The following is a 19,835-nucleotide window of genomic DNA, read 5'->3' as shown; positions in this document are numbered from 1 at the left end:
CTTCCTACAAAATTGGGGGCATGGGGTGGGGGTGGGGAACAAGAAGAGGAGGAAGAAAATAAAAGAAGGGTGAGAGAGAGCTGGGAAGGACGAAGTGTACAGCTAACTTCAAACGCCTGCATATGAAACAAACAAGCCCTCAGTGTGGCCCTGTTAAGGGGTGTGGCAAGGGCGGGGCTTGAAGTGGAGATGGCAGAAGATCACTGTACTTGTTGGCCCCCAAACAATTCCAGGTTCAGAGAGAGACCCTGTCTCTGACGAATAAGGTAGAGAATAGAGCAAGATACTCAGTGCCCTCACTGACTCTCTGCACACAGACACGGCTGGGTATACTCACCCCCCGACGTGTATACACCGCATACACACAAATGCAATTTAAAATGAGACTTCACGTTGTAGCTGTCCAGCCTCCTAAAAATTCCAAATCCCACAACCAGGTCACACCCCATCTCATCCGTGCAATCATGGATCTGAACACGGAGTTGTCACCAGGGTAGACCAAAAGATTTCACGTGGACTCAAAGGAAGAAAGGTCTAGATGACTGGGGAATCTGTCCTCTGGCTCCACCCCCTCTCCAGCCTTCGCACAGTTGGGGCTGATGGGAAAGCTGATGTGGTGATCAGGTTTTGAAACCACCTGGGGATTTCTTGGGTGCGGGGTGGACAGAAGGGAGAGCGGGGAGCAGGGTTCTGGAGGCTGCAGTTCCTGGCCTTGGGCCACAGAGGCAGTTGAAGTGAAAGTGAAAGAGAAACGGATAAGAGGACAACAGAGAGCACAGGTGCTAAGTGAGGGTGCTCAGAGAACCCCCTCTTCGGCCAGAGGTCCTTAGCCGGGGAGCTGTGGAGAAGCCGCCAGCCAGCGAGGAAGCCAGTGAGAGAAGCCTCCATGGGCTCGGAGCCCAGCTGGTGGCTGCTGCTCTGGTTGGCTGTCTCTGGGGCGGCAGGGACCGGTGAGTGAGAGGCCTGGCTGGGGCCTGGGGGGTGGGGAGGAAGCTCTGAGCGAAGGAGCCCCAGGAAGCCACCTACTCCGAACGAACAAACGAACGGCAGCCGCACCGGCTTGTCTGCTAAGCCCAGCAAATGAGTGTGGTACTCAAAATGGGCGTAACAAGTTTGGAGAGGGGTATGTATGGCAGAGAACTCACAGAAAAGAGAGGCTTCCTCTGTGGAAGGGCAGGGTGTTACCATTCTGAGGGAGAGCTCACTGCCTGGAGTTGAACCCTTAGAAGAGGAAGGGGCTCCCCTGGCTAAGAAATCGTTGGGAGGTGACTCCAGGTGGGCGTGGCTATGGCACAAAGCAGAGGCCTCTGGGAAGGTTGGGTGAAAAATGGTTGTCAATGGCCCCAGGAACAGCAAGTGCCTCCGCTTCTCTCCCCCCTTCTCCCCCTCCCCCCGCAGTATTTCTTATTCCTTTTTTTTTAACCCGAGAAATTCTTTCAAGAAACTCCCTTGCATCCCAGAGCTGAAATCCAGAAAGATGAAAGCATAAATCCCTCTGGCTTTGAGCAGGACAGATCTAGAACTTGAAATAACTCACAGAGTAGCTGTCTGTGAAGCAGGTGCCTCACCACAGGCTGGTTTATAGATGACTTAATGGCACCAAGAGACCCAGAAGGCACCTTTACCTGATGATCAGCCTGAGGTTTGGGGTGTGTGTGTGTGTGTGTGTGTGTGTGTGTGTGAAGCAAGTGTGGAAGAAGAGGGTGCTCATTTCACTTTCCTTGCAGACCCTCCCACAGCGCCCCCCACAGGAGAAAGACGGTGGCAGCCCACCGACATCGTCTTAGACTGCTTCTTGGTGACAGAAGACAGGCATCGAGGGGCTTTTGCCAGCAGTGGGGACAGGGAGAGGGCCCTGCTTGTGCTGAAGCAGGTACCCGTGCTAGATGACGGTTCCCTGGAAGGCATCACCGATTTCCAAGCGAGCACAGAGACCAAACATGATTCACCAGTTATCTTCGAGGCCTCAGGTAAAAGCTCCCCATCCTGGGCTTCCTCCACAGGGGCAGCCCTGTTCCCAGTCCTGTCTACCCGCACCTGCCTCCCATCTGCCTGGCGCCGTCCATCCATCCTCACTTCTGTGTGCTGCCCTTCTCCCCAGTGGACCTGGTACAGATTCCCCAGGCAGAGGCTTTGCTCCATGCGGACTGCAGTGGGAAGGCGGTGAGCTGTGAGATCTCCCAGTATTTCCTCCAGGCCAGACAAGAGGCCACTTTTGAGAAGGCACATTGGTTCATCAGCAATGTGCAGGTATCTAGAGGTGGGCCCAGTGTCTCCATGGTGATGAAGACTCTAAGAGATGCAGAAGCTGGAGCTGTCTGGCACCCTACGCTGAACCTACCCCTGAGCCCCCAGGGTACAGTGAAGACTGAAGGTGAGGAAACACAATGGGGTGGCACGAGGAGGATTTATTATTATAGTGTGTGCGTGCACATGTGTGTGCACTCAAGTGCATGTGTGCACATGCCACAGCACATAGGTAGCGATCAGAGGACAACTTGTAGAATCTCCCATGTGGGTTCCAGGGACTGAACTAGTTCACTAGGCTTGGCAGCCTTTACCCACTGTGCCATTTCCATAGCCCCAAGATGGTGTTTTGTTTTTGTTTTTGTTTTTTTTTGTTCGGTTGGTGTTTTGTTTTGTGGTGAGAGATGGGCTAGAAGGAAGAAAACGAGTATCACAAAGGTCCTCCCGAGGTCCCCATAGACCTTCAGCTCTTCTTTCTAAAAATATCCTGAGTCAAGAGGGGATGCTGGGAGATCCTTACTGGAGCAAGCGTCAAAACATAACAATCTTCAGGTATAGTCTCCCAAGTGGAGATGCCTTTTAGCTCACTGGGCTGTCCTGGGGAAGCAACGCATGAGGACACTGTGTCTACACATGGTACTGCTCTCTTATTTAGCCAAACTCCTGTTTCCTCCCAGGGAAAGCGAGTCTGGTCTGGTGCTTCACGGCAGTTACAGCAGAGCACAGGGAGATAGATGTGCTCAGCACCCCTTACCAGTGAGCCCCATTCCTCATCCTCTCCCACTCAGAACCTCCTACCAGGTTCAAAACCAAGCGGGACCATGTTGACAGGCACCTGGAGTGGACTCCAGCTTTTCCAAAAAGGAGAAAATCAAGTCCACAGAAGATGAGGATGAGGGGCTCCTCTCCTATCCCTGCAAACCCCTAAAACATTAGCCGTTAGTATTATTTTGTCCCATACTGCGAATTGGACCTAGAGCCTTGTGCTAAACACGAGCTCTACTACTGAACTACAGCTACAACTCCCTTTTCAGTTTTATTGTGAAACAGGGGTCTCACCCAGGGGCCCAGGCAGGCCTGGAACTTGTGGTCCTGTCACGCCTCCTCAGTAGCTGATGGTACAGGCATACACTGCCACCCTCTCCGGCTCTAAGGTCCTTCCTAAATGTGCAGTGCCACATCAGAAAAGATGTCCAGCCTCTCCTACCCTAGGCCATGGGTGACTTAGTGCTTCTCCTTTTGTGGGCTTATTCAGATCTGCAAATAAATGAAATAACACACACCCACACAGCCGTGACTTCCTTCTGACCTATTTCATCAACGGTCATAGTTCCCCTCTGCTTCTACTAGAATAGATAATTCTCCCCTGAACCGACAGGCTGTAGGTGCCCCCACTCTTCACCCCCAAACGCTCCCATGTGCAGTTACAGCTGGTAGGTGAACGTCAAGCCCATTCTTCTTCATTCACCAGTGGTCTCAAGCCTATCAAGGCTGGGGACTGCTCTCCTCGTGGCCACAGGGTCCAGTGCACACAGGACTTAGCAGTGGTTTATTCACGGGAAGAACTGACTAGTGAAGCTGGACATGGTTGGACACATCTGCAGCCCTAGCACCGCAGAGACTGAAGCACGAAGAGCATGGGTTCAGGCTTTCCTGTGTGCCAGGCTGTCCTTGTGAGGCAGCATTAATTTGTGGCTCCACTGGACGGAAATGAACTCAGTACCACTGCCCAGTGAAGGGAGCTGGAGCTGTCTGTCCGCAGATCAGAGGCCAGGTGACCTTAAGGAAGAAGTCTGTAAGTCACTCTTTTTTCTTTCTACAGTGGAGTTCCAGGTGACATCAGAGACCCAAACCCTGAATCACCTGCTGGGGTCCTCTGTCTCCCTGCACTGCAGTTTCTCCATGGCACCAGGCCTGGACCTCACGGCTGTGGAGTGGCGGCTGCAGCATCAAGGCAGTGGTCAGCTGATATATAGCTGGAAGACAGGGCAGGGGCTGGCTAAACGCAAAGGTGCTACACTGGAGCCTGAGGAGCTCCTCATGGCCGGAAATGCCTCTCTCACCTTACCCAACCTCACTCTAAAGGATGAGGGAAACTACATCTGCCAGGTCTCAACCTCTCTGTACCAAGCTCAACAGATCACGCCACTAAACGTCCTCGGTAAGGTCAGGCCTGGGTTCTTCTGGGATAAGGAGGAGGGAGATGCCTATGGGAAGGTCTCCCAGACTAGAATCCAAACACAGAGAGAATTCCCTGAGAGAAGGAATGCGTTCCCACAACCCAACACCACCTTCATTCTGGAGTCATGGGTGGTATCAAATAGGAGTCTCACTGAAGACCAAGAGAATTCCCCCAAGAAATAACTAGATCAGAATAAAGAACCTGGGCTGGCCATCTGTAATTTCAGTCCCCTGGACCATTTCCTTGAGAGGGACCCTGCAGGTATCCAGGCAGGGAAGTAAATCACAAGGAGAAAGAAACCTTGGTTCAGGTTGACTTCTTCAATTTGGATCAGACTTGATACAAGGCGATTTATCCCCAACAATTTTAAATACAGTATAATTGGGGGGAAAAGTTATCGCGGATTAATTAATACAATCCCCTGTAATTACATCAAAACTGGACTTAGAGTATATGTCATTTCTTCCACGAAAATGGGATCTAAAGACTTACAACCTGTCCTAGCTTAAGGACCTAGGGAAGGCTCTGAATGTCCTCAGTCATGCAGATAGTGTAGAGGTCATCTAGGCTATTCACCACTTCTAGTCCTGGTTATGGGAGCTTGGGGGAGCCCCCTGGTTATACAGATAATGTAAGGGTCCTTTAGATGACCAGCCACCTCCGGTCCTGGTTGGAGGAGCTTGGTATGGCCTGGCCCACTAGATAATGCAGATCACCAGGCTATCGATCACTTCCAATTCCCAACTTTGTGGATGGAAGAACAAGTTTTTTTGAACATCTGTCCCATTGTAAAGAAATGCTTCATTCCTAGGCACTCTAGAGATCTGTGGCCACAAAGACCTCTATGTTATGTTCCCAGCTCTTCCTGAGGGGGCAGCAGTCAATCAAGGACAGGCAGAAAGAGCAGTTACAAACCCAATGAGCAATCACTGGCTTGCAGAGGTGATAAAGAGAAAACCAAAGGGCAGGGTATGTGGCTCAGTGGTACAGCCCTTGCTAGTATTTGTAAGGCCCTAGGTTGAATTCCCAGCTCTATTGAGAGGGTGGGGTGGGGCGTGCTGGCAAGCTCCAGCGAATGCTTGCTTTTAAGATGTGTCCAGGCCTCACCCCAACATCTTACATCTTGAAACACTGAGAAGTTTGTCTCCACAATGTACCTTCACTATTAAGAGGCTCCAGGCTCCTCTGCAGGCTCTAGTCGGATACCTCTAAAATCTTCCTCCTCATTCTTTCTCCAGCTCCCCCCAAAGTACAACTGAACTTGGCAAACAAGGATCCACTGCCTTCCCTGGTCTGCAGCATTGCTGGCTACTATCCTCTGGATGTGGCAGTGACATGGATTCGAGAGGAGCTGGGTGGAATTCCAGCCCAAGTCTCTGGTGCTTCCTTCTCCAGCCTCAGGCAGAGCATGATGGGAACCTACAGCATTTCTTCCACAGTGATGGCCGAGCCAGGCCCCACAGGTGCCACTTACATCTGCCAAGTTGCCCACGTCTCCCTGGAGGAGCCCCTGACAGTCAGCATGAGGGTTTTGCCAATCACAGGTACCGGAGTGTGCATTCTCTTCCCCTGCATTCAGGCCGGGACTCCCCTGCCTACAGGTCATCGTTGGCTCTGTGCTGATGCTCATGCACTTCCGCAGTTCCACTTCTGCACACTTGACTTTATCTTTCCCAGAGTATCAGCCTCTACCACGATGACTCCCAGCCCCCAAATGACATGAATAAGCTTGAGCTGGGTACCATGGGTAAAGGAGTGCTGTTCCTTCCCACTAGGAGCAGGAGAGACGAGTTGAGGCAGGCAGGGAAGAGGACCCAAATCAGACCCTTGAGCCCAGCTCAAGTTCAGCAGGAAGGGGGCCCTCAAGACTGAAAGCACAGGCCAAGCGGCACAAGAGCCTACAAAGACCCTAGGGGACATGGCTGTAGCTGGGGGTGTGTGTGAAAGGGGTGAGAGGCAGTGATCCTTCAAGATAATTACACCTGCACACCAACGTGCCCAAGCATTGTAAACTCAACTTCTACACTGATTTTAGCACTTCATGTGTTTGAGTGGTTTGCCTGCTGTAAGGGCACCATGTGCATGCAGTACCCGTGGAGGCCTGAAGGGGGCATCAGCTCCCCTGGATGGGAGGTGCGGATGCTTGTCAGCCACCATGGGGGGGGGGGGGTTGCGTGAAGAATGGACCTTTGGAGAGCAAGAGCTTTTGGCTGCATAGCCAGCTCTCCACCCCAATAGGCTCAACTCTTAGGGATGACCTCACACATGACACCTCCAGTCTAGTTTTGGAAATGGGTCTTACTGAGTAGGCAAGTCCTCCTACCCAGCCAAATGGAGGTGTCCCACAGACACCGTCACCGTGTCCAGAAGTCGTCTTACAGAGGAGTAAGCTGGCATTTGCAGACACCAAGCAATTTGCCCAAGGTTCTCTGCTTACAGTAAAGGGGAAACTGGAACCAAAGGCTACCTGCGTGCCCTTAAGTGTTTACACACACTGCATCCCAAAGGCCGCGGAACTGTGGTTGTAGGCAGGAGAGGATGTGCACCTCACGATGACGCCTTTGGCCCACTCATTCTCCAGCTCTTTGCTGATGGTCTCTGGGATGACCTCATTCTCTTCTGCAAAACCCCTTCAAATATCCTGAGGTAGAATGGGGTAGAGTGGGGTGTGCCTATAACCACAGCACTAGAAGGCTGTGGCAGGACGCTAAGTTCAAAGCCAGCTTGGACATCATGAGACCCCGTCTCAGAACAACAGAACCCTGATGTAGTAAGAGGCAAAACAGCGACACATAAATGTGACAGTCTTGAACAAGTGTGGGTGCTGCTACGTGCATAGGCCTACATCCTTCTGCGGGGTTTCCCAGCACCCAGGACAGGGCTCCCCTCCTAAGTGGAGGGGTGCTGTGGGGTGAGGGCTCAGCATGTGGTCTTGTGCTCCTTCTCACCCGCAGAGCAGAGCGGAGCCTTCGGAGTCATCTTTGCCAGCATTATGTTCCTTTCTATGCTGCTGTTTCTAGGAATTCACAGACAGCAAGGTGAGTCTGTGCTCCCAGGGGTGAAGTCCAGTACACTGAGTTCCAGATGTTTCTCCACCCCCCACATCTGCTTTTGGAAATATCCCAATTGAAAACAATCTTGTCCTGTTTTCCTCTCAGCTTCTTCGCCAAGGTCCACCAAGACTATGAGGCACTCAGGGTAGCCTCTAGCCTGCCTGAGTACAAAGTAAAGGACCCCGTGTGGAGCTGTGGAGCTGAGACAGGCCTGAAGGCGGCAGCACATTGATAGTGAGGTACTGGCCCTGGTCTATTCAAGTCTCTGCTTGCAGTACTATTGAGAAGAGAACCCTGGACTGGTGAAAAGGGACGGACACCAGGAGGGCAGAATTATCAAAGCGGAGGCTAACGCCATCTATGTAAGGTGTTAAGAAATCAGGGTGGGGTGGAGTGACCACAGGGGAGGGTTACCTAGAAAGGGCTCTCCTTTCTTAAAGGAGAAGGGGAAAGAGGATCGGGGTGGAGTGGGTTCTTCATGAAGAGGTACTAGAAGGATAGAGGGAGCTGATATTGGAATGTAAAATGAATAAACTAAAAAAAAAAATCAAATATAAAACATTCTCTTGAAAAAGGATCAAAGAAGGGGCAAGTGAGGGGTGAGGAGCCTGTTACCACTCATGAACGCTAATGTCAAAATAAAAGCGTGTGGCTTCCACAGAGCACTGTCTTCTCTTTCTCCCTGTTGGTTCCAAAAGATTCCTAGCTGCTCCAGTGTGCAGTTTCGAAGTATGAAGCAGGAGCCCTGAGGCCTGCCAGGGCTACATCTGCACTGTTATATCCTCAGATAGCAGGGTTCTTACCCTTCAGACAGTTGCCAGGAGTTTTGGGCGACTCAGACAACACTCCCTGGGCTGCCGGAGTTTCCCTGTGCTCGATGCTCTGAGATGCCGTATGGATACAGTGCATCTGAGCCTAGAAAGACCATGGATTAGGAGGTCTGTTATCAAACGGTAAGATGGGGGTCTAGAGAGAGAGCAACCAGTGCTTAGGAGCACTGGTAGCTTTTCTACGCAACCTGGATTTGGTTCCCAGAACCACATGGTAGCTCATAACCATCTGTAACAAATTTCAGGAGATCTAACACCCCCTTCTGGCCTCCTTGGGCATCAGGCATGCATGTAATACACACGCATACATGCTAGAAAAACAGATATACACATAAAATAAAAACAAATACATCTTTAAAAATACTTGTGTGTGCATGTGCCTGTGGTGTGTGTGTGTGTGTGTACCGCATGCATGCAGACACCTGCAGAGGTCAGACGAGGCACTGGCTGCCCTGGAGCTGCAGCTACCCAGTTGTTAGTGGCCACGTGGCTGCTGCAAACTGGACCTGGGTCCTCTGAAAGTTCACTTTATATGTGTTTATCTTACCATTTTACATGTGCTGAGTGTTTTGTGTGCAAGTGTGTATGTACACCACCTGTGTGCCTGGTACCAGGAGAGAGTGTCGGCTCCCCTGGGACTGGAGTTACAGGTGGTTGTGAGCCTCCACATAGGTGCTATAAATTGGACCCAGGTCCTCTACAAGAGTAATAAGTGCTCTTAACTGCTGAGCCAACTCTCCAACCCTAAATAAAGATTTTAAAAATTAAGTTGAGAATGATGATTGCTCTGAGTGTGATGACAACCTGATCTATAGAGTACATTCCAAGGCAGTAGAGCAATAAAGAAAAACCATGTCTTGAGAAAAAAAAGTTTTTGTAAGTTTAGAATCTAGTTTTTGCAGACATTATTAGGAACAGATGTCTTAAATGTCTTAAAAGGAGTGGAAGTAAGGCTGGCGAGATGGCCCAGTGGTTGGCGCACTGGTTGCTCTTGCAGAGGATCTGGGTTTGCTTCCTAGCGCCTACAAGGCGGCTCACAATCACCTGTAACTCCAATCCTAGGGGAACTGGATGCCAGGCACACATGTGGTATAAATACATATATGCAAACACACGCATACAATAAATAGGAATAGATCTCAAAGTGAACTTGCTATTTCAGAAGAATTAGTACGGAAAACCCACTTTTGAGGCAAGCACACACTGGAAACCCTGTCTTGAAAAACCAAAGAAGGTTGGGAGGCAGAGGCAGGTGGATTTCTGAGTTCAAGGCCAGCCTGGTCTACAGAGTGAGTTCCAGGACAGCCAGGGCTACACGGAGAAACCCTGTCTCAAAAACCAAAACAAACAAACAAACAAACAAACAAAAAAGGAAAATAAAGAGAAGAAAAGAAAAAGAAAAACTAAAGAAAATAGACCTGAAACTGAGGAGCGGAAGCTGAAGAGGGAGCAGACTGAGTGCGGATCAAGGAGGTGCTGGCTGGAAGCCTCCTCCAGGTCCAACCCGTGACAAGTTTGCACGTGACAAGCAGGTGCAAACTGAGAGAGATGGAGAGAGAGAGGCCCAGAGGCCTGCAGCGGTCTGCCAGCATGCGGTGCCCACTCAGCTTCCTGTCAGCCTTCCTCTCCCCAGCACATCAGGGCTGGCTGCTTCAGGTGTGAGGGCTGAGAGCAGACCACTTCCGCTGCCACACAGAGGAGGATCAAAGAATCTGGCCTGGCCTCGAGCCAAAATCGACAACACCTTCTTCTCCCCTCCCCCACATCCCAAACAACAATCCAGTCGATGTTGTGGTAGGAATTTGTATTTTTCGCCTTTGTTGAGAATACATGAGATTGGTAAATATGTCACATGCCTTTGGTGGAAGTACAACTCTTACTACTATACATAAACTGTGAGACTGGTTAGGAAAGAGACAGAGGTAATGACAGACACGATGGAAACCCCACATCATCTCATGGCAAACAAAGAGGAGATGTGGGAAGCTTGGCTTCAGTTGGCTGCAAAGTCCCAGGGTTAGTTGCAGATTTGCTCATGCACATGGGTGGGAGGGAAAAAAGACTGCAGCGACACAGAGGGGTTCGGGGTGAGCTGAGATAGAAAGTAGAAGGACTAACACCCCAGAAGAACCAAGCCAACTACACCCAAGCCTTAGAGAGACAGAACCCAGGAGATCGCTCCTGTGCTGGCCAGTGGTAACTGCTCAGGCTGGGCCACAGCGAGGACAGTGGTGGTTCTTCTCCAGTGGTGAGCCCCTGCACCAGGCAAAGGGAGGCCCAGAGGACGGTGGAGACCGTCGGGGGACACGGGGAGGGTGCACTGACTGCTTTCCTCCAGCTCTTCAGTCCTGCCCTTCGGCAGCACGAAGGGATCATGGGAAATGGGCAAAGGGAAAGGGAGGATGTTCCACAGAATGAAATGCTGCTGCGCGCGCATGCGTGCGGGAAGTGGGCACCCAGCCCAGCACGGCCCCGCCTCTTCCTACTTGTGGGCCAGAGGAGCCCGTGCCTCCCCTCAGCACCTGCCTTCATCCCATGCAGCATCCTATCCTGAGGCCCAGCAGAAGCTCCCGAGACAGACTGAGCAGCTCTATCTCCAGTTCCAGCAAACACACAGAGCATGCATAGGGAATGAAAGACATGAGGCGATGCAGAACGGACGGGCACAGCGGCTGCAGAGAACTAACGGAAGAGTGGCAGGCAGCTACGGATGCGAGGCCCATGCCTCACAGCACAGCAGCGCGGTGCGACGGCACAGCCTGGAGCCTCCTGTCCAGAACTGAGCCGTGGGGGCTGTGGACTTCTCTAACTCTCTAGCCTCATCCACTTACACACAGGGCAGTGTGGAGGAAAGCAAGCGTTCTGTGGGAGCCTGGGGGTCTTACCATGTGACTCTCACTTCTCTCTCATAACCAACACCAAGGGCGGGACAGGACTCTCACTAGTGAGACGGCAAGAAGCACGGTCCTGAAAGCCTGTTATTTTCAAAGCCCCCGATTCCCTAAAATTATTTGGTACCTTCATGAGCAGCATCAAATGCTTTAAATGACATGAGGCGAAGCGTGTGGGACGGCTTCTGGGAGAAGGGAAGAGTGCCCTGGTGTTTTTAAAACCAGAAAGTACGTCTTTCCTAGGCCTACGGAGAACAAAGCGAAAGGTTGTAAAGTTCTCCAAAGACACAGAAAATCCCGTACTGACAGATAGACAGTAGCTACAAAATACAAGGTTGACTTTTCCTAAAAGGGATTTGAAGTTGGTCTTTAAACAGACCTCTGGGACCCAAGACAGGCCTGGTATGGGAGGAAAGTTCCAAATGAGGACAGCAGGCAGTAGTTCCCAACTAACATACATATACATACACATACACACTGGCAGCAAGCTACTACTTCCCGATCATTCTTGCTCCCCTCCTGCCAAAGGCCAGCCTTTCTCAGAGACTCCATGGACAAAAATACCCTTCTCCTCCCCTCAGCCACGCTAACTGCTCAGACGCTTCCCCTGTGCCATCCCCGCCCCTCCTTCCCTTGGCCACAACTTGTTTAAGCTCCGGGCACACGATACATGGGTGAGGAGGAGGTGCCAGCTGTTCCCCGTAGTGACTTCAAGACTGTGCCGCGAGCAGCATTTCTAGTTTTGAGGAAGAGTGCAAATGAATGCAACACAAAGGGAAGGAGCGAGGAGAAGCCTGGGCCAGGACGGAGAAGGGAAGATGGAGGAGTTGGTCGAAAGAACAAACAGAGGGGAAAGGACATGAGCTTGGATGGCAATGGAGAACAGGGAAGGGACGGCACACTCTCAAGTAAAAAAGTAGACTGGACACAGGAACCAGCAAGTCCCAGACGGAGAAGGAGAAAAGAGACAGGAGAGAACAAGAGGGCGAGTTACAGCACATCGCTAGACAGTCAGGTCTCTCAGCAACAGGCACCCCAGCCCCAAGGGTCTCCCCTGGACCCAAGCTAGTGACAGACAGCACGGCCCCACCTCCTCAGCAGAAGGGGCGACCTCCCCACAACTCTTTGCAGGGGAAGCCTGGCCATCAAGGAATGTCCTCGTTTTCCCCCTTCCTCCCTCCCAAACCAGGCGACGATCGCTCCCCAGCAGCCGTCTCCATACCTCTGCAGAGCAGCCCCACTCCCCAGGCAGCCAGGCAGCCAGGCAGGCAGGCAGGCAGGCTGGGAGAAGACTCCAGGACCTGCCCACCTCTTCACCCCATCAGCGACCTCAGCGATACTTACTTACAATGACTACCACGATGATGGCACAGATAGCTCCCAGCATGATCATCATCTGAGGACACAGGGACAGAGCATGAGCCCTTTGTACTCAGGAAGGAGGAAGACAATCAGAAGCAGAGATGGGACCACCCGCAGGCCTCTGCCTCCCGTAGGGGCATGACCTCAGGAGCAGAGGACTGCAACCTCAGCTTGTTTACTACCTGATGCCTGTTATTATTTTTTTTCTTCTTGGAATTCCAATGGATAGGCAAACTTTTTGAAGTATCTGCTGGGCTACAGAAGTTGTGGATGTTTAAATACATATACCGAGCCAGTGTATGGCTACTGGGGGTCTGAGGAAAGAGCCAGGTGAGAATTTCTGCAGAAGGCACTAAGGGGAAAAAGCCATTTGGCTAGCCTAAATTCTAAGTTCCTCTACAAAGGGCTTTCTCAGTGGTTCTGAACACTCTAGCCTACCCTGGTGGCCAGTACAGGTAATGCGTATCAAGGAGGCTTCCAGATTTCAGAAGAAAGAAAATGAGAAGTTGTAGGGCGGTGGTGGCGCATGACTTTAATCCCAGCACTTGGGAGGCAGAGGCAGGCAGATTTCTGAGTTCAAGGCCAGCCTGGTCTACAGAGTGTGTTCCAGGACAGCCAGCGCTATACAGAGAAACCCTGTCTCAAAAAAACCAAATCCAAAAACAAACAAACAAACAAAAAAAAAAAAGGGAGGGAAGGAAGGAAGGGAGGGAGAAGTTAACTGTCCTCTTGCCTCTGAGGGAGCAAGGCGGGAACCAGCTGGGGAGGGCAGGGAGTCTTACCTTGCAGTTCTTCCACCAGTACTTCCTTTTTAGCTTGGCAGCACTGCTTTCAAATTGTGATGCCCCAGCCTGCAAGGCATCAGCTCGGTCATCCAGCTCTGACAACTTCTGGTCCCTCTCCAGGACCTTGTCCACATTCACACGCATGATGTCGACCACCTGAGGAGAATGCAGAGAGAAAGATGCTGAGATCTCCTCCCTAGAGACAAAGAGAATGAATAATGCCTGGGAGATCACAAGCCAAGGCCTTTGCCCCAGAGCCTTTCCCTGTAAGAAAGAAGAAGGCAGGTAAACGGAGCCGAGACTCAGTCACTCAGTCAGGAGGAGGAGTGTGCCGGGGGCCTACCTCCTCCACTTGGGCCTGGGTTTGCTGTAATCGTCTGTTACTGGTCGTATTGGGAGGAGGACCAGGAGGACCCCCGCCTGGGGCAGCCCCTTCTGTCCCTTCAGCAGGTGGCTGAGCTGGAGCAGACCTGCGGAGAGAAGTAAACAGTGCACAAAGTAACGGAGACAAGAAGAGGCCCGTGTGTCCTCACCCCACACCACCAAAGCAAATGCTGAACGAAAACGGAAGGCTCCTCCGCCATCCCAGGGACCGAGAGGCAAACTCAAACACATCCTCTGGCACGATGGCCATGGGGACAGATATGCCAGCCTTGACCTAAATGGAATTTGCCTGGCCATTAGAAGCTCTTCCCATGAAATAAAATGGGACAGCCCAATCTAGGGGAAGAGGAATTTGTAGAAAACACTAGGGTGAGCTGATGAAGGTCCTGCCTCAGGGCGGGGTCTGACTGATTGTCCCGCCTGGAGGCAGGGTCTGGCTGATGGTCCTGCCTGGTGGCGGGGTCTGGCTCCCAGTTATGCTTCTGACGGTGATTGGTACATTACAGGTGCTGCAAAAGCAGTTTGGAGAACCACCAAAAGCAGTCTGCATAGGTGCCGTGAATCAGAGCTGGTTGTGTTGTTCTTGACAGAAAAGACAGGAGTTTCATTTAAAATGAATCTCAGGCCTAAAACAATTATACCAGTTGTTCGGAAAAGCACAGACCAGAAATTAAAGTTCTAGAAGCAGCCCTCAGTGTACACGCGGCACTGACACTCTGTCCATTCTTCCTCAGACTGGGCGATGTCTCAGGAGAGTCTCCTAGTCCCTGCGTCAGAAAAGGAACCCTGAACTGCACTACTGTGACGTGAGGACCAGCCCTTCCCCAGCACTGCTGAGCGCTGAGGGCAGAGCTCTCCCGGCCTTAGAAGGGAATAATCCAGGGTTTGGTTTGGTTTGTGTTTTGGTTGGTTGGTTCTTTTGTTTTGTTTTGAGATGAGGTCTCAGGAAGCCCTGGGTGTCCTGGGACTCTCTCTGTAGACCAGGAGAGCCTGAAATGCAGATCCATCTGCCTCTGCCTCCCATCTGCTGGGGTTAAAGCAACTGTGGGACCTTGTAGATAAACTTCTCACTGACACTTGCCAGCTAATGAGTTCCCAGAATTAAACCTACACAAGATTTCTTTTCCTGTCATGGCGAGAGCCACATCAGCAAGGCAAAGAGAGTAATATAAATGGAGAATACGAATTTCTTAAATGCTAAAATAAATAAATAAATAAATAAATAAATAATCTTTGCTAGAAAGCCCAAGAATAAGTAGAGTAAAGGTTAAGCCACCAGAAAGCTGCTGAAAAAGTAAACTCCTTGGTTAATTACAAAAGAATCAAGATATAGACTCTCCTTCTCCATAACTAAGTGAAATGTTCTAGACAAGATGTAACAGGCCCTCAGAGAAACTCTATTAGCAGATGACACTGGTTTCTTCCACTTAAACAGTCGCTTTCCCATTTCCTTCCTAGACTAGAGCTTCAAAGCCACAGGAGCCGCAGGATCTCCACTGCTACTGAGCTAGCTAAGCAATCTAGTTCTAGACCAGAGGCAGGGATTTCAATGAGTTGGTAGCAGCTAGTGTTGGAAGGAGTCCAGGATGGTGGCACCAATGACAAGATTAAGGTCAGAGACCTCGTGATTCCCCGCTAGCCACCGTGCTTTCTCAACCTCCTTCCAAACATCACACAGGAAACTACCTGCAGCCAGTCAGCTAAGAAGGACCCCTCCCCCTCCCCTAAACATCTAGATCTGTGGGCTTGTAAAAACTGCACAGTATGTTAAAACCATAGAAGAGAAAGGATAAAATAACTGTAAAACTTCAGAGGACTCACTTTACTTACTGTGTGTTGGGAGGTAGTAACACTCCACCCTAACCTATCCTGGGAGTTAAAATCCTTATGTAATACAAAATCCTGCTCCCCTTTTGTCAATAGAAGCAACACAAGTGTGGTAGTGCACACCTTTAATCCCAGCACTTGGAAGGCACTCAGGTAGATCTCTGAGTTCAAGCCTTGTCTATAGAGGGAATTCTGAGACAGCCAGGGCTACACAGAGAAACCCTATGTAGAAAAGCCAAACAAAGGAGAGAGGGAGGGAGGGAGGGAGGGAGGGAGGGAGGGAGGGAGGGAGAGGGAAAGAGAGGGAGAGAGAGGAGAGAGGGAGAGAGGGGGGAAGAGGGGAGGGAGGGAAGGAGGGAGGGAGGAGGAGGGAGGGAGGGGGGAAGATGGTGAGGGAACAAACACAAATATATCTAGCACCAGGGAAGAGATCCAGATAATAAATGAAAATAAAGAAAATCCTTCTTTGTGTGTATGTGATCCTAAAAGGAAGTTCTTAATTTATCTAGCCACAGATCTTCAGAAGGGGAAGATGCCGAAAACAGCTAAAGACTAAACTATGTGTTTTGGATAAAATAATGAATTCACTGTTCTCCCAATTTCTCCTCCAATATTTTGGCTAGGACCTGATCACTGGAAATCACCTTAGCATAAACCCGCTGCATTAGGATCTCCTACCACTGTCCCCTGAGACTTTCTGAGCTGCTCACAAGGCGCCACCGAACTAGCAAGTAAGTTTCTGCAGCTTTTCTCACAGCCATGAGGCAGGTACATCACACTTTGGGTGAGGGGCATGCACACATCCAGAGACTGCGGGCAAGCCCAGTCAAGAATGGACAGGTGCACCTACAGTCTTCCCAGAGGCTGTCAAACAAGAAAGGGTCTCCGAGTTCCCTGTCTGAATCTATACATCCCCCCTTTTCCCCCTTGGGGGTTCCGCGATACAAAGGCAAGAGGGGAGGGTGCAATGAACGTGGGACCCCCGCGCCCTCGCCCTGCCGTAGAGTGCCAGCTGCAGCTGGTGCGGGATGGGGCGCTGCCCGCAATCCGGGGTGGCCCGGTCTGGGGGCGGCGCGAGCTGGTGGTTCCCGGCGTCGCCGCAGCTGCTGCAATGCGCCATTTTCCGTCCCGCAGAGTCGGACACTGCGGGGGAGAGTCGGTAAAGAGGTGTCGAGGACCCAAGACCAGAGTCAACTCACATTTTTCTGAAAGAGGAAGTGGAGGTCCGTCCCCTCTCTGGAGAACGCAACGAGACAGGCAGGGAGACGCTGCGGCTGAAGCAGACGGAACTGTCGAGCTCCGCCTCACGCGAACCACCCGGAACTGTAACTGCGGTGGAACTTACTGCGGGTGCGGCGACGGCTCTCGGCTTTATTAGACATGACCACGCCTTTCGGATGATGTCAAAACCTCCAGGTCCAATCCACGTAGGGCATGTCCTGCTAGTCCCGCCCCCACAACTACAACGATTGCCGTTGTCCTCTTATTTCTATTGCTTCACTGACCAATACAAAAGTGGTTTGCTTAATGTCCAGCTCAAACTCTGACGACTGCCTCCGCAGTTGAGTTAGACCTTTTTTATGGTGCCTACCAAACAATCGCTGAGCTGGAGGCTGCTGTCACTCTTACCGCTCCCGCCCACAGCACCTGGGAAGGAAACCCAGGTGACTCAGACGCTGGAATCCAACTGGCCGCGGAGGTTCAGCAGTGAATGCATATTCATGAATCCCTTGGCCACAGGACCACCCCGTCACCATGCCCGCCTGGGACCGTAAAACCCACAAAGGCTTCGTTCTTCTCTTCCCATATAGCTTGCCCTATGTCGAACTTCTTCCCTAAACCTGTTCTTTCTAGGTTACCACAGCGACTTAGTTAACTCAGCCCAGAAACCTGAACTAAACTAGACTTCTCTATTTTCTATTTTTGCTTTGTTTTGTTTTTTGAGACTTTTTTCTTTTTTTCCTTTCTGGTGCCCTTGGAGGCCAGAAGAGGGCGTATTCCCTGGAACTTCAATTATAGATGGTTTTGAGTGCATGTGAGTGCTGGGAACCAAACCCTCTGCAAAAGCAATATGCTCTCTCTACCGCTGAGGACCGAACCCCAGGGCCTTGCGCTTGCCCACTCTACCACTGAGCTAAATCCCCAACCCCGTTTTTTCCTTCTCAGTGCTTAGACTTTTCTTCTTTCTTCCAATAGTATCCCTTTCCTAGACATCAATTGTAAAACTCAACATTATTTTATACCTCACATCTTTAAAAGAATCAATAACTGCGATTGCATTTTCTTAGCCTTAGAATTTTTATTTTACATTTAGTGGAAGCTTAGGCTTGTATGCAGTGTAAATTTTTATATCTCATTCTTGGGCATTCATGCAAAGGGAAAGGGAAAATGCTAACATTAATAGAACAGTTACAACTTGACATTGAGAGAGACTCTTTTTCCACCAGAAACAGAGACTTGTGTGGTCCAGGCTGGCTTCAAATAATGAAATGTAGTCAGGAATGACCTTGAAATTCTGATCCTCCTCTTTCTGCTTCCTGGATGCTGGGCTTGCAGAAGTATACCACCATGCTGTCTCTGCGGTGCTGGTTATCATCCTCCGTTCCATTTGCATGCTAGGCATTCACTCGTGCCAACCGAGCCCCTCCCCATCCCCCAGACTCTCTCAGGGATTCATGGTCTTTACTCACGCGTTCACGTGTTATAGTGTTATAGTCCTATGTGAAAGTCATTAAGTCTTCGGGAATGCAGCATTTTCGTTACTAGACAAAAGATACGCCTTTGCTCCCTCTGCAACTTCCTTTCAAGGGCCTGGCATGCACTCTGCAAGTTTTGACATTTTGATGCTCATGAGCAGATGTGACAAATACAGTGTGGGTCGTGCCTGACTAAGAGTTACAGCAAAATTTCTGCCAAATGGCAAAAGAAAGACAGAAAGGAAAGGGGGGGGGGATGATGCTAGATTCAAGCCTGTGTCCCATCTTGTTACCAGGTACCTATCTAAATGGCATTTATTTTTCTTTTCTAAACTTGTTACTTTAGATGCCCCCCCCCCTTTTTTTTTATTCTGCTGTGTTTTACAATTGATGATTTTTGGTTTGGGTTTTGGTTTTGGATTTCAAGACACGGTTCCTCCATGTAGCCCTGGGTGTTCTGGAACTCGCTCTGTAGACCAGGCTGGCTTCACACTCAGAGATCCGCCTGCCTCTGCCTCTGCCTCCTGAGTGCTGCCACTCAATGAGTACCACTGCCAGCTTTTAGGTCATTTTGCCTCATGGCGAGTATGGCTTGGTTTGGTTTTCTGCAATGGATCAAGCGGTCTTCCCACCTCAGCTCCCTGCCCCCCGGGTGCTGGGATGACACTGAGTGGACATTTTTAAAGTATGTTCATGAGCTGATGAGAAAGTCAAGATGGACTAAAGACAAAACAAGTGAAGGCTGACACCCAGAGAGGCACTGAGCATTGCATTTGAGCACGGTGGCCTCAGGGGGCACCGGTGCAGCAGAGGAAACAGCATGGCGGTCTTACTCAAAGCTCAAAGCTAACAGAAAGGCCCTACATAAAGCTGGAGTTCCCATATTGGCAACAAAAGGAGTTTTTAAGGTACCCGCACCCATGTGCTCCACAACTGAAATTATTTGCGAACTAGGTGCCTGCTGAAGCTCTCTTTGTCCTTTTAAATATTTGAATCCATAACCTCGAACTGCATTTTTAAACTTTGCCTGAAATCCTTCTTTTATTCACTTCTGAGAGTATTAGCATCTCTTCTTCCTAAAATCATCATGTCAAGAATTTCCCAGTGGTCTGGCCTTGAGGATCGATCGCTCCCAGCCGCAGCAGGAGCAGCACAGACCTCCCTCGTGAGTTCCTCTTTAGCGGAGGCCTTGGGGAATTTCCACCGAGACAGTTCCAAGAGAAATAAATTGTGGTCGTATGCTGAAAACAAATCAGGGAAGAAATGCCAAGAACCAGAGAGACAGAAGCACGAATTAAGGAAATTAAAAAGTCATGCCAAGTAGTCCAACGTCTGAGTGATGAAGAATATGAAAGGGAAAAACTGGGATGTATAGGACAAGGAAATGTGTGGGCGGGGAGTTAATTATAAAACAGAGGCAGCAAAACTTTCCAGAGCTAACTGAGCTTGAGCTAAATGTGTTCTAGCTACCGCGATGAAAGAAAAAGAATCGCATTAAAGGCACACCTCTCTGTAATCTCAGAACAGAAGAGAAAAACAGAAGGTTTAAAATCTTTCAACAAGGGAGTCAATGTGGAA

At 50.4% G+C, this 19,835-nt stretch overlaps 2 protein-coding genes across 3 annotated transcripts; one reads left to right on the top strand and one right to left on the bottom strand.

Moving 5' to 3' along the window:
• Positions 1 to 606: 606 nt before the first annotated feature.
• Tapbpl (TAP binding protein like) lies at positions 607 to 8,144 on the top strand. 2 transcript variants are annotated; one of them, XM_052174902.1, is made up of 7 exons: positions 607 to 950; positions 1,728 to 1,970; positions 2,102 to 2,374; positions 4,070 to 4,408; positions 5,668 to 5,973; positions 7,384 to 7,467; positions 7,588 to 8,144. In XM_052174902.1, the coding sequence occupies exons 1-7, from the start codon at positions 887 to 889 to the stop codon at positions 7,629 to 7,631; spliced, it is 1,353 nt and encodes a 450-aa protein (XP_052030862.1). In that variant the 5' UTR covers positions 607 to 886; the 3' UTR covers positions 7,632 to 8,144. The 2 variants fall into 2 exon arrangements, with proteins under 2 accessions (XP_052030862.1, XP_052030863.1); XM_052174903.1 differs by lacking the exon at positions 607 to 950 and adding an exon at positions 1,023 to 1,123.
• On the bottom strand, positions 8,001 to 17,031 carry Vamp1 (vesicle associated membrane protein 1). The gene is made up of 5 exons (XM_052174904.1): positions 16,761 to 17,031; positions 13,694 to 13,820; positions 13,348 to 13,506; positions 12,548 to 12,599; positions 8,001 to 11,448 (listed from the first exon to the last, which is right to left on the bottom strand). Coding segments are annotated over exons 1-5 (435 nt in total). The 5' UTR covers positions 16,763 to 17,031; the 3' UTR covers positions 8,001 to 11,353.
• Positions 17,032 to 19,835: the final 2,804 nt, after the last annotated feature.

Source organism: Apodemus sylvaticus, chromosome 2, assembly GCF_947179515.1.
Source record: "Apodemus sylvaticus chromosome 2, mApoSyl1.1, whole genome shotgun sequence".
Lineage (NCBI taxonomy): Eukaryota > Metazoa > Chordata > Mammalia > Rodentia > Muridae > Apodemus > Apodemus sylvaticus.
This window is presented reverse-complemented; position numbering and strand designations above follow the sequence as displayed.

Bases quoted from the DNA above. Each gene is read 5' to 3' on its own strand.
- Tapbpl (XM_052174902.1), top strand. From the start codon at position 887: ATGGGCTCGGAGCCCAGCTGGTGGCTGCTGCTCTGGTTGGCTGTCTCT. The intron at 951-1,727 runs GTGAGTGAGAGG...CTTTCCTTGCAG, and splicing joins CTCTGGGGCGGCAGGGACCG to ACCCTCCCACAGCGCCCCCC. The intron at 1,971-2,101 runs GTAAAAGCTCCC...CCTTCTCCCCAG, and splicing joins AGTTATCTTCGAGGCCTCAG to TGGACCTGGTACAGATTCCC.
- Vamp1 (XM_052174904.1), bottom strand. The intron at 13,507-13,693 runs GTAGGCCCCCGG...CATTCTCCTCAG, and splicing joins CCCAGGCCCAAGTGGAGGAG to GTGGTCGACATCATGCGTGT. The intron at 12,600-13,347 runs GTAAGACTCCCT...CTGTGTCCTCAG, and splicing joins ACTGGTGGAAGAACTGCAAG to ATGATGATCATGCTGGGAGC.